The sequence below is a fragment of the Cladophialophora immunda genome (assembly GCF_000835495.1).
Source record: "Cladophialophora immunda strain CBS 83496 unplaced genomic scaffold supercont1.5, whole genome shotgun sequence".
NCBI classification, from domain to species: Eukaryota; Fungi; Ascomycota; class Eurotiomycetes; order Chaetothyriales; family Herpotrichiellaceae; genus Cladophialophora; species Cladophialophora immunda.
In genome coordinates, this window is record NW_015622545.1 from 1,440,106 (window position 1) to 1,452,395 (window position 12,290).

Genomic DNA, 12,290 nt, shown 5'->3' on the forward strand with positions numbered 1-12,290 from the left:
TGGCGCCAGAAGCCGACGTCCATTGACTGAGAACTGTGCTTTTTGGCCCCGAAACACGATATGAAACACCCACAAATTGCACAGCCACCTCCATCTTGGTGAAGACATGGGTCATTTTTGGCCAAGCGAAACATAATACAGGATCAGCAAGAACAAAGCTTGGGTCCCTGAGTATCCCCATCTGCGCAAAGAAGGGGTCTTGCGAGGCTCTTTGAGACAAAAACCACAGGTTGACCAGATATTTGTCGAGAAGACTGGTGAAAGCCAAGCGACTCTCGTTATCGTAGCTCCAATCTCCCAGCTTCTGACAACCAGGTCCCTCTCTCTTGTTGTGGGTTTGACAGCCATTCTACCGGCCATGTAGAAACGACGCCAAATGCACAACTTTCAGGCAAGCTGCGTCCTCTTAATGATCGAAGTTTTTCGGCTTCCAGCATACCCTAGTAGATCTTGTCATGCCAGGCTCTATTAAACCAGAGACATTCTTGGACCGTTCCCTCTTTGACGAACCCCATTCATTCATACAGCCGCTGAGCTCGGTCATTGTGTACCCATAACAGGCCAGGCACACACTGAAAGCCCAATCGAGCGCCCCGTACATCCCCTCGCGCCAATATCCGTGGTTCTGGTAAGCATCAATGACACCGATCCCCAACATCGTCTTCCGATGGTGGTGATTGTCCGGTTCCGGGGCAGTAAGTGTGAGGATTCCGATGGACTCTTGGCCTGACGCTTTCTTCTGGGCGCTATAGCCTTTGTCCTCATGGCCCAGCAAGCCCTCCGAGTCCTTTGATTCATTCCCGCTGTCGGCCCTGATGGCTCATCGGTAGGAAAGCAGATAACCACGGAAAGAGTTTTGTTACTCGGCATGGTAAATAGTGCGACAGTCATGCTTCAGAAGTTGAGGAGAAAGAGTCCGAATTGAGGCTGGACCCGAGAACTGAAGGAATTCCTGTCATCGACGTTGCTCTGGCAAGGTTCGAAGGTCGGTCTCTCTCTCTACACGTTGATCCTTCCAGTGCAGTACCAATGATCCCCGTGGGGTTCGTAGCACCTTCTGGCCACCTTCATGTACGCTTGAACGTGTTTCTTGTCGGCATCTTTCCGTTCTTCCAGACCGTGATCTGAGATATGGCAAACTAGCGAGGACGAGGCTGAAAAGTTTGCAAACCGTCAAAGCCATGATTCTCGGCAACGTGGACCTGATACTTCTGCGGGCTGTCCAAGACGCACTCCCCCTGGCTCTGACACCTCAGCATCCCCCCTCTTGCTTGGCCGATTTCCGTAGATGTTGAACTTTACCGTCGCGCCCTCTGTCCCTAGGTCAGGTACGTTGGGTAGCGCTCTATTTGAAGAGTGCGTCATCCTCAAAACTGTTCAGCACGGCAACCCGAGGTTTGATCACAGTGTACTCCGTAATTCCACGGCAACTACTTGTACAGTAGGCCTGCAGTGCATTATGGAAAGCTCGTCGTGTCAATCCATAATGCCACACGTTGTCATTTGCGAGTCTTCTTCGTTGGTGACAATGGACGCTCAGTCTCTAAATCCTCCGGTGATGCGTCCCTCGAGCGTTTGGACGAGGCGGGCGGCTCAGTCGCAGCTGGTGCCAGCAGAATGGGTGTTTTCATTACGCTTGAATGGCCTCGGCGTTTCATCCTCTGCTTCCTGATCCTCATCCTCACTCTGAGTGGACCGCAACATAATGACCTGGAAGAAGTTTCGTGATTTGATGCCTAGGCCGAGCCGAGCAGATAGTCGGGGGAAGCCGAGACACATCGTAAAGAGGCCAAAGTTGTCGAAGGCGTCTTTGCCAGCTTGTCTGGAGGACTCGGGGTGAGCGTGTTTGAGTAGCGCTAAAGCAAAGTGCGGCACCAAAGCGAAGGGAATCTTGGAGGAGTATTCCTCAACTAAATCAAGATAAGTGCCGAATGGAGAATGGATCGTTAGCAAAGTCTGATGGCACTCTATATCTGTCGAAATCGACTGAATGATTAATAAACTCGGTCTTTGGTCTTGGAAATTCGCTCTGCTGAGGATTTCGAGGAAAGAATAGGTCTTGAGTCTAGTCGCTTATATTTCCGAGACTGGCTTGAAGGCAACTTTCAAGGCATTAATTTGGTAGACCTACCCGTTGACATTGCGCTGAACACTGTCAGCTCTGTACCGGTGAACGACTCGGGTAACAGAGCGATAACTTCGTCGCCACCGCGATTGATCGTTTGGCAAAAGGAATTCAAGATCCTATACCTTGCTGCATGATCTTCGTCGTCGCCCACTACTACATAGCCATTATGGGGTACCTCCCTGCCTCCAACAAGGGATTCGGTCCATTTCAGGATTTGTGATAGCGTACGAATGGTGAAATGTTCGTGTTGTGTTAGGAAGAGCTCTTCAAACTTGAGTGGTTCGTGCTGATCAGGCTGCGCCTGTGTCTGTGCCTGCGTCTCAGCCATCTTGTGTGTTTCCTGTAGCGGTATGAGGTATAGAGAGAAGGGAGAAGGAGCTTCTGAGATGAAGAGATTGAAATAGTTAGAACGGTCTTTGTGAGCACCCTGAAAGGAATGGCTCAGGACAAACTTGCCAAGTAGCGGAACATCAAATCTAGGTGCTGCTTTTGTATTTTCAGCTACATGTCCCTTACTAAAAGTGGTTAGCTGGCAGATTTGGTGTGACGGCCAGAGTGGACCTTTTGAATCTTTTCACATAAGATTGTCTCCATCTACATCAACTATTGTTCTACCGGAACTCGATGAATATGGACATCTGCGATTGCTGTATCATGTAAAGATGTCTCCTCCTTACCAGCTCTTCCGACCTCCGGACGGGAGCGGCTTGGGATTGGAGTCTCAGCATTGTATATTGCCTTGATGAGCACACTGTTGTCAAGATCGCTCCCACTTACGACAACAAGTACGCCACCGACGAGAGCCTTCAAGACCTCCAGACCGAGGGATCTGCGTACCAGCATCTGGGATCTCATCTACGAATCTGTCAATTTATCTCCTCGGCCCAACGAGGAATTATTTTGGAGAGGTTCGGTGAACCGCTCCGGAAACGCCTATGAGAGCTTCACGAAAAGGAGAAGACTCCGTTGCTCCATCAGGCTCTCAAGTGGGCTAATCAAGTTGCAGGGGGCGTGGCGTACGTCCACCACAAGAACATCGTCCAAGGAGACATCGGCTGTCACGACATGCTTCTGAAAGGCGATGAGATCAAGCTGTGCGACTTTGGGGTTCCTCAATTCACGGAAGGCCATCTAAAGCGGGCTACGAATGCCGATCTCAATGTTGGGACGATACTCATAAGAACCCATCCATTCAAAGCGAACTATTCGCAACCATCTATGAAATCTAGAAGACAATGCGGCCCTATCAAGACGAGCCCGACGAGACGGTCATACAAAATTACAAACGCCGGTGCTTTCCAGACGTCCAAACCCTTCCAGTTGCTGAAATCATCACAAATTACTGGCATGGCACTTATCGTTCGGCGAATGCGGTCGTCGCTGGCCTTGAATCACTTCGGAGTCAACGAATGAGGCCACACAAGTCCACCAAAGCCACCAATTGGACAATCCTGGCGACTTTTGCCAGCATCGTCGCTGCCTTGATTCTACCAACATGGTTCCAACCAGGTGCAATTGTAACCACCATTTGAGAGAATTGGTTTTAGTGGTAAGTCTGGGACATTAGGCCGATGTCTTTGGACGACGGAATTCAGACAAGCTTACCGAAACCACTTCTGGTCGTTCGCCATTGCACCCCGGGCATTCCTGGTTCCGTTTTGTGGAACCCAGAGCCACATTTGGACCGGGAGTAGCATCTTGGCATTGACGTTCTAGTTCTCTGGCATTTGGATTGGTATAGATTGAATAGGCCTGATTAGTTACCCTGTATTTTGCGGTACAACAGGAATAGACAAAAACTGTGTCGACTTAATGGCACATTTTTCGCTCTGGAACCACCCTGGGGCTTATACTGCTAGCTAGATGAAGTCTTGATATCAAATAGACTCCTCTTTTAAAGGAAGAGAGCTGTCGCGGTAATGACTTAATGGCTTCAATGAATCAGTAGCATGATTCGGGCGGAAACTGATGCACGCAGCATGACTCGAATATTGGGCATATTACTCTATTTGAGTTGCTCTGGTCCACTCGTTGATGGCCAAGTGTCGATTCAGGTTTCATTGCATAATACAAGCCCGAACGAATTGTATTGCTATTTTCCCCTTGGGAGGCAAGGGTTAGGCGAGAGGAGCAACGCCAGTCTCCTGGCTCGAGGCTAGATTCCGTCTCCCGCAGGATGTTTGGAGGGCTCCGAGATGCCTTCGTTGTCTCTCTACTTCGTCCGGTAATTCTCCAACAGTAATGCTTGGAGCTCCCATTCCTCGTCGTCTATAGCCGTCTCGTCGTCTATAGCCGTCTCGTCGTCTATAGCCGTCTCGTCGTCTATGGCCGCTTCTCCTGGTGCTATTTCTGTCCGGTCCTCGCCTCCCTCGTCGGCGTGGTCTGGGGCAATCGCGATACCTCGAAGTCGATCAACCAATGCCGTTCTCTCCTCTTCCAGTTGCATACGACCAAACATCGGTAGGTCCTCGGCCATTCTAATCGCATGTTGTTGTAGAATAACCGCCTGTTCCGGGACCAAAAGTGGGATCACCGCCTCAAGTTGGCGTATGAAGAACCAATTCGGTTGTTGGTGACTCAGTAGCGTCCGTAGGCTGTCCAATTTATCGTTGAACTCAGTCATCCTCCTAGCAATAGCGCCAATCTGGACCCCATGCTGTCCCAGAGTGTCAACAAAGCCAGCTAGTGCCTGGGAGCCGAGGAGGTCGTTGATCGTCTGTACTTGGTTCTCAACCTCCCGGATCCCGAGTGCCAGCGCGGTCAGCTCATCCCTAGTATTCTGCACCTGCTCTGTGGTTTCCATGGCATTTAGGAAACCTTCGCGAGTCGAATCTTGCTCCCTTGCCCACGTCGCGGGCTCCAAGAACTTCTCGATGGCCTTCCATGACCTATGGTGATTGTTCGAGGAAATGAACGCCGTAGAAACAGTAGCGGGAACCGCCGGCGGTGCCGTAGCCGGAACGTCAGAGACGGTTGGGGCGACAGTGGGAATAGTTGGTGCAGCGGTTGAAACGGCTGGTATCACGTTCGCAGCTGTGGTTGCCGTTGCAGTCGCCGTTGCGGGTTCCTCATGATGGATAGAGCCCCCATCTGGGCTTGGTGATTCCTGACCAGCAGCAGGGGGAATTGGGGGGCTCCCATCTCGAGCCCGATACTGGAAACCCCCATTCATCCCCCACCCATCCGCTCCAGAGGAGGAGTCGTCCTTGGGGCTGACAGATGTCTTTTCCTTCTTGAAAGGTCTCTGTGTTGGGGTATCCTCATCCGTGTCTTTGTCCTTGTCAGTGTTTTCCTGTACGGATTGTGCTTCTTTGGTGTTAGAGACAGTGGCTGTTGGGCTCTTGGTGATCCCAGAGGTCTTTCTGGTTCCACTTGCTGTGCGCTTCCGGGTTGCAGCTGTTTTATTTGTGGTAGACGTTTTCTTTATTCCAGTGCTCGGAGTTATAGCTGGCGTTTGCGGTAGGCCCCCAGGAGCCCCATCTTTGACCTTGATCAAGGTGAAACACTTGTTCTGCAAACGGAGCTTGTCGAAGTTGCCCACCGTAGCTTGGTGGTAAAGAAGCATGTTTCGAGGGCAGAACAGGTTCCAGTCCTGCTGGCAGTTGAACACAAGGGTGGTGTTTAGGTTGATTCGTGCGAGGATCGGACCAGGAACCTCAGTTCCAGTGCCCCAAGTATTGAGCGGCTCGTCCCTTGCTGCGTTACTGGCCATCCGATCTTTGCGTCCCCCCTTTGCTGTCGTGGCTGGGTTTCCTGTGTTCATATAATACCTCCTGACCAGATGGTAGTGGTATGTGTTGCCCGGCGCGAGGATCAGTGGTGGTAAGCTGATCACTCTGCGAGCATCTCGGACGTTCCCGCCCAAATCGAAGTCATCCTTCCACCATCCTTTCCCCTTGATTTGGCTATAAGTCCACAAGAGGCAAACGCGCGAGAGCATTCGGTTGTCCAACTTAGCGAACTTGGGGATCCGAGCACGAGCTTCGTCAACCGTCATCTCCTCGATCGTTTGGCCATACTGATCCCTGATATCCTCCTCAGTGACTAGTCTAAGATGCTGGGCCTTAGTGTCCTTTCTGCCTTCATCTTCCCAGTCATATGGCTCGTCTCCAGGTTGGGGTTCGGCCATAATGCGCTTTGCGCAGTGTGCAGCATCAGCGTTTTCAAGGAAATGGCCGCAAGGGAATGAGGAGCCAGCAGTTCCAGTGCTGAAGCTGCCGGGGTTGAGACGATGATTAAGCTGTGACGTTGACAGGGAGAGGAACTGTCAGAGGCTGTTGAACAGGTACACGCCAAGGGAGGCTGGAATATTGAAAAAAAAAATATCAATATCATGCCAAGAGGAGTCGAAGAATAGAAGAGGTGAGCACAGCGAATCTCCTTTGCTATCATCGCCAAGGGGAAACATACGTCAGAGTAAGCTGAGAAGGTTGAGACAACAGATCGCAAGACCATATAGGCGAGGCTGAGCACGGTAGGCGAGGCTGAACAAGGCTGAACTTTGCCGACTCAGAATCTCCTCAGCCCAGGCCATCTTCTCGCAGACAGAGCCGATGTCTCGTAAATTCTCTACCCTCAATGGACTCCCCACGCTCTTTGGCTGCGTCTCGGTCGGCCATCAGCGTCCTCTAGCGGATATGCGTTGTGTGACAGCTTAGCGTTGACCCTTCGCAAGTCCAACACCACGCGCAGCTTGCTCCCGTTCCAGACAACGAAAGCTGGCAATGCCGCGACGGCTGGATGTCCTAGTCGCAGTCCATTGGAAGTGCGGCGTTAAAAGACCTTGGTGGGTATATATAACTACATTTGAGCAAATAAGGATGGAAACCGTATCAGCTATCGTCCAGCGAACATTTCAGGAATACAGGACTGCTCTTTTCTTGAGAAGATACTCGCCCGCATTGATCGGGCCCCATCGCTTCGGCCTCTCGGTACTGCAGCAGGATTGAAGAGGCTCAACCATTGTAGCCGCATCAGGAAAGCCGAAAAAGGCGATGCTGTATCTCTCCGGGGTCATTTCGTCACAGTCCACGCTCTCTTGGGAGCTCTGTGTGCTGCTACAGTTCGCAGGTTCTACCACTCGGTGAACCACGTTTTTCCACCGCCCGTTTGTCCATCGCATCAGCAGGTAGCCCACATTGACCACGATTGTCCCAGGTGTCGGATCAACGGCTATGAAATTCGCCTCTTTTTCGACAGCAGTAGTTGTGATCTTGTCCGTCGAGCTCATGTCGGCAACTTCGAGACCGCCAACGTTGTGTTGAAAAAGCAGTGTCAATGTACCCAAGTCGGAGTGCGCTGCATTTCGGATGACTTCACCAGATCGTAGACGCTGTGTAGATACAGCAGGGTAGTGGATGAGACTCGACACGTGCATCGATCCTGTATGGTACTGGTTGAAGGAATCCTCGTTTTCCAGATCCAGCGCGACTGAGAGGCATTCCAGCAATTTGCCCATCAGTTCGGCACAGAGCTAGGTCATTGTCAGAGAACACGGAAAGCACTTCCAGCAAGACGGATAGACCTGATGGAAATCCGCCGCAAAATCACGAAATCCCGGCAATTCCTCTTGATTGGGCCAAAACCCCACCGTGTCGTCCTTGGGATTCCGAAAATCAAAGCTCTCTTTCACGCATTTCTGACCACGAATCGTCTCCTTTCCGATTCCCCGATATCCCTGGTCGAATGAGTGTGGCGTTGCGGAAAGAGTTTGCTTCGCATCGTGCGACAGATCGAAGATTCGTTTACTCTACCGCTCGAGTGATTAGCTCAGTCCGCGACCTCATTTGAACGAGCAGCTTACCATCTCAAAACATGCATCAACCGTATCTTGATCAATCCCGTGGCCAACAAGATAGAAGAAGCCCACCGATTTCAGCGCATTGTCAACTTCACAGGCCGTGCGCTGACGATCCTGTGCAGATCCTGTGAGGAAGTGACTGAAGTCAATCGTCGGAATTTTGGAACCCATTTGAGCAAAAGCTGTGCTGCAACTGCAGATGGAAGAGAGGCAGCATCAGATACCCTGGATGCCCGAGAGTTGGAGAACTTTAGAACTTGCCAATAGCCTACAGCAAATGACGTCATCTCCGACTGCTGCCGCGGTCACGTGATCCCCCTTCGAATAGTACTCCAGTGCTGCAGCGCCACCTTTCATTAGCGATAATATGGAACAATTCATGATGGAACCAAAATTTCCTGAAGGGGAAGAGCTAGGAAACGTTGGCGGCGGGATTAAAAGGGCTGATCAATGATGGATGGGAGTTACATGAAGAGCAGAGAGGTGTTAAGAAGACATACCATTCCAAGACTTATACCAGGGTTTCGGTGAGATATCCAGCTGACTGATACAGTCTATGCAAGTATTCGGTAGGGATATCACCATAGTATCAGAGTGAACTGCAAGTCCCAGAAAGTAAAGACGGATTGACTTACAGAGAACGGGATCGTTGACGGTACATTGGACGACACACTTTCCCCGTAGCCTCTCTACCAAAGATACACAAACGGCCGAAATATCGCGATGGCCAGGCGAAGAACAGAGGACGAAAGCAGCGCCCAGCGGTGTGGTCTTGGCCCAAGTTCCCAAGTATAGTAAGACATCCAAACCCCTCTGGTCGGGGTTCCCGGCACACCTTGAAGTAAGATTCTCGCAAGGTCAACTTCACCCTAGCTATCTAGATCGTCCAAATTGCACCAAAAGCCCGAATGACCACCTTCTGTGTCATGATTTTGAGCCTCCTCCTGTCGAATTGATCAACTGCCAACGGCAAAACGTGACTGACTCATGTGGTTCAGCACGTTTAAGACGAGATACGGGAATTGTCCCAACCATCGATCAGAAGATGTCTGGTATCTCTAGTGGGAAGAAATTCAACCGACCGAAGACTGGTGGCAGAGGCTCAGATGGCACGGGACCAGCTAATCTCACGATCAAATGAATAGCCATAGGCGGTTTTTCTCGTGTCAACTTGTGCTGGATGGGGTAGAAGGATTGTTGTCCGGAATTGGGCTGATGCCAGCCTAGTCATGAGAGCCTTATACATGATCAGGGAAAGGTACTCCTGACCATGCGCTTGAAAATCCTCGTTTCAAGCTTCAAGAGTGAAGATATTGTCTTGAACCCGGCTGAGAGGTAATGGGAGAAAGACGGAGAAGATAGACAAGTAGTTGCCATTCACAAATTGGTCGTCAATATCTTTTCGCGAAACAATCTTCCACCTTGCCCTGAAACTTCGGGCGGTTTTACCTGGTCTAGCGCTGCGGCGAGCTCCTTGGAGCACTCAAAGGCCAAAGTCCAACCGTCCTCAATAGTGAGACCGAGCCAAACAGCTTCGGTTGATGGAAGGTCATCTCGCCGCGGACCTGTATACTAAATTTCGGATCCCTCCGGGGTCAGGTCGAAATTTCACTTACACCCGGTGATGATTCGGTATATCACCGCCCCAAATTGTCCAATGTCGGCCAATATTAAATAACCAAGCTCACCAGTATTATGTAAATCCCATTCGAGAGGCATCGAAGTTGATTCTCCGAAGTCGCAAAAGTTGATGGCCAAAGTATCATCAAGCAAGAGATTGTCCAACCGAATATCAGCGATTATAATTCGGTGTTCGTGTATATATGCCATGGTATGTGCAAATTTGACAAACCAGGATGACTGGTTCTGGCGCGTTGGTTTCTGTCTCCTCAGTAAATGTTGTTGAAGTTCACAGGTCATTCGATCCATCCGGGTCGAAGGGTCGGCGGACCCAAGATTGTAGCAGCGGAAGATGCCCACAGTGGTTGCCCAGTCTTCGATAGATTGCCTTCCCAACCTTGATTGCTTCGGCGAGAGGGACTTGGTTGTCGCAGCCGCCCTTTTTAGATGTTAAATGAACCCACTTCCGATGGCACTCCATCAATCTTGATGTGTATTGAAATGGAGGCCATCTTGAGCGCGTACTATCCCTGTTCAATGGCAATCCCTGTTGCGCCTTGTCCAACGACTGTCTTGGTCGCTATTGTGCCGTCGAGATATAATAAGACTGATTCGGTTGATGGCAAGCACGAAGAGCGGCTCCATGGAATCTGAGAAATGGGGTGGGGAGCAGGTAGCCGGAGCATTCGAGCTTTTGCGCCAGGGTGTTGATGTTTATGTGGAGAAAACGGATTCCGACTCACGCAATGGCCATGGAAGATAACAAGTTTCGTGCGAATTGAGAAGGCAAGAGGATGAGCGTAAGGTTCTCAGGAGGGAGGACTGCACCCCATTTCGAACCGCGTCAAACCGCATGGATATTCACGTGATCTGTGTCTCGGCAAACTTTCAAGAGCCCTGGTTAGCGACTAGAAGACGCTAGTGGAGCTAGCGTAGAACTGGCGAGGCTGTCATCACAACATCCTTACAAACCCGTCAGTCACACCCCAATGCAGTAGTAACGTGACCGTCGCCAGCCTCACTACGCCCTTTTGATCTAGTTGCCATCGCGTAGCTCTCGCCTCCCAAACTCAAGATCAATGAAGGTACTTCCAACAACGATAGGCGCGGGAATTGGTTGATCAGCGCCTCAGCAGTAGGCGCTAGCTGGATGCCTGTCCATGCTGCAGGTATCTTTCGAGTCTATCCGGCCATTTGCAGCATCCCCTTTCAACTTTGCTAACGCCTTCTGCACCAGGCCATTTTCGACGAGATAGATAGCGATGTACTTCAGATTTAGAAGAACCCTTTCAATCCCAAGCTTCGTGAGCAGATATTAATCTCCTTTGACCACCTCGAATATCTTGCTTGCAGCAAGTCAAGCATTGTGTACGGGATTGACGACAAGACGGGTCCTGAAAGAGTATACGGACGACGAGATGGTTGTTGAACGTCATGCATATCAACGTCTCGATTTGCATCCACACATCGCAAAACACCTCAGCCCTATGTCAATTGTGCTTAAACGAGGACGAGTCCTTGGAGCAGTGTGTCGAGATTCTGGCGCAGTCCAGACATCGCCGCAGAGAAAGGTCCGCTAGCTGAAGCAATACGCGAAGGGTTTACAATACATGCATGTATAAGAAAGGGATAATCCATGCCGATGTGGGATATCCCAATGGGACCTTGGTGAAACACGACTGCCTGAAGATAATTGACTTCGAAGGTTGCAGTAACGATGGCGGGGCGACCAGTTCGTATTATGAATTGTTCAGCTATAGACGGTCGCTGCTGAAGCTTGCCCAGTCATCGTTGCATGCAGTGTGTCACATCGTCAGTCTGGTTCTCGTTGATCGATGGGAGAATCATTCGGCAGACGCGTCGGTTGGTAGGAAGTTCATCCGCGAATTGGACGTTGGCTGCGAATTGGGAAAAGAGTGCGGCCAGACCATCGCCGGTGAGAGGGAAGGAGGGGTAGATTGACTTCACCCGCCCTCTCTCCGACACACACAGAGCGAGTTGGCGACTTTGCGTGGAATTCTGCGTTGTCTTCTCCCCTGACCTCTACCGGGATGAGTCTGTTGACCGCCACCCATGTGCCCCCCCTCTCAACAGTCTTCTCATCCAAAGGGCGTCCGATGCTGGAATGGACTGGGCTGGCTGGCTGGCTGCTTCGGCGCAGTTGTGTCCGGCTGGTGGCCTCGGGTCGTGGTGCGGATGAGAGTATACACCACAAGGTCGAGGGGAAGCCAGCCAGCCGACCGACCACCCACCAATGCACTTGGTCAGCCGGAGCCATCGAAGCAACCGGCAGGGTTTGTCTCAGCAACGACGAGCGATGCGGCAACAGCACAGGTAGGAGATGCGGCACCGCGGCGCGAGTTGTGACTTGTTGCACTTTCCACACTGGCCCCTGAATTGTCAGACCGCGAGTTTGGGTCCTCTCTCTCTCTCTCTCTCTCTCTCTCTCTCACACACACACACACAGAGCACGCACACTCATACACACACCCTCTCCCTCTCAGAATGCCATTTCCCGCGCGAGAAGCGAGCGCGACTCTCTGTCGACGAGGGCGTTATGCACTGGCCCCCGGGCACATAAGAGGGTGATAGCCGCACACAAGCCTAAGCGAACCCATCGTTGCCAAACATGCCCAGGCCGTGGTGCTCTCTTCCCCTCCACTGCTCCCGAGCAGGAGCAAACGCGTCTCATCTTTTGGTCCTTCTGCCTTGACTACGGTCGGTGAGTTCTTGTTGCAAGTC

The 12,290-nt window shown here is 51.3% G+C and overlaps 5 protein-coding genes across 5 annotated transcripts; 1 reads left to right on the plus strand and 4 right to left on the minus strand.

Moving 5' to 3' along the window:
- Positions 1 to 1,593: 1,593 nt before the first annotated feature.
- On the minus strand, positions 1,594 to 2,456 carry PV07_08767 (uncharacterized protein; the record flags this gene model as incomplete). The annotated part of the gene is made up of 2 exons (XM_016395961.1): positions 1,594 to 1,910; positions 2,132 to 2,456. 2 exons carry the CDS (start codon positions 2,454 to 2,456, stop codon positions 1,594 to 1,596), a joined length of 642 nt encoding a protein of 213 aa, XP_016245817.1.
- A 334-nt stretch (positions 2,457 to 2,790) lies between these two features.
- Positions 2,791 to 3,541, plus strand: PV07_08768 (uncharacterized protein; the record flags this gene model as incomplete). The annotated part of the gene is made up of 2 exons (XM_016395962.1): positions 2,791 to 2,857; positions 3,135 to 3,541. 2 exons carry the CDS (start codon positions 2,791 to 2,793, stop codon positions 3,539 to 3,541), a joined length of 474 nt encoding a protein of 157 aa, XP_016245818.1.
- Positions 3,542 to 4,340: 799 nt separating this feature from the next.
- PV07_08769 (uncharacterized protein) lies at positions 4,341 to 6,257 on the minus strand (the record flags this gene model as incomplete). Its single annotated transcript, XM_016395963.1, has 1 exon — positions 4,341 to 6,257. One exon carries the CDS (start codon positions 6,255 to 6,257, stop codon positions 4,341 to 4,343), a length of 1,917 nt encoding a protein of 638 aa, XP_016245819.1.
- Positions 6,258 to 6,882: 625 nt separating this feature from the next.
- On the minus strand, positions 6,883 to 8,122 carry PV07_08770 (uncharacterized protein). The gene is made up of 3 exons (XM_016395964.1): positions 7,932 to 8,122; positions 7,653 to 7,877; positions 6,883 to 7,601 (listed from the first exon to the last, which is right to left on the minus strand). The coding sequence occupies exons 1-3, from the start codon at positions 8,097 to 8,099 to the stop codon at positions 6,984 to 6,986; spliced, it is 1,011 nt and encodes a 336-aa protein (XP_016245820.1). The 5' UTR covers positions 8,100 to 8,122; the 3' UTR covers positions 6,883 to 6,983.
- A 1,183-nt stretch (positions 8,123 to 9,305) lies between these two features.
- Positions 9,306 to 9,758, minus strand: PV07_08771 (uncharacterized protein; the record flags this gene model as incomplete). Its single annotated transcript, XM_016395965.1, has 2 exons — positions 9,306 to 9,493; positions 9,545 to 9,758. 2 exons carry the CDS (start codon positions 9,756 to 9,758, stop codon positions 9,306 to 9,308), a joined length of 402 nt encoding a protein of 133 aa, XP_016245821.1.
- Between the last annotated feature and the right edge of the window lie 2,532 nt (positions 9,759 to 12,290).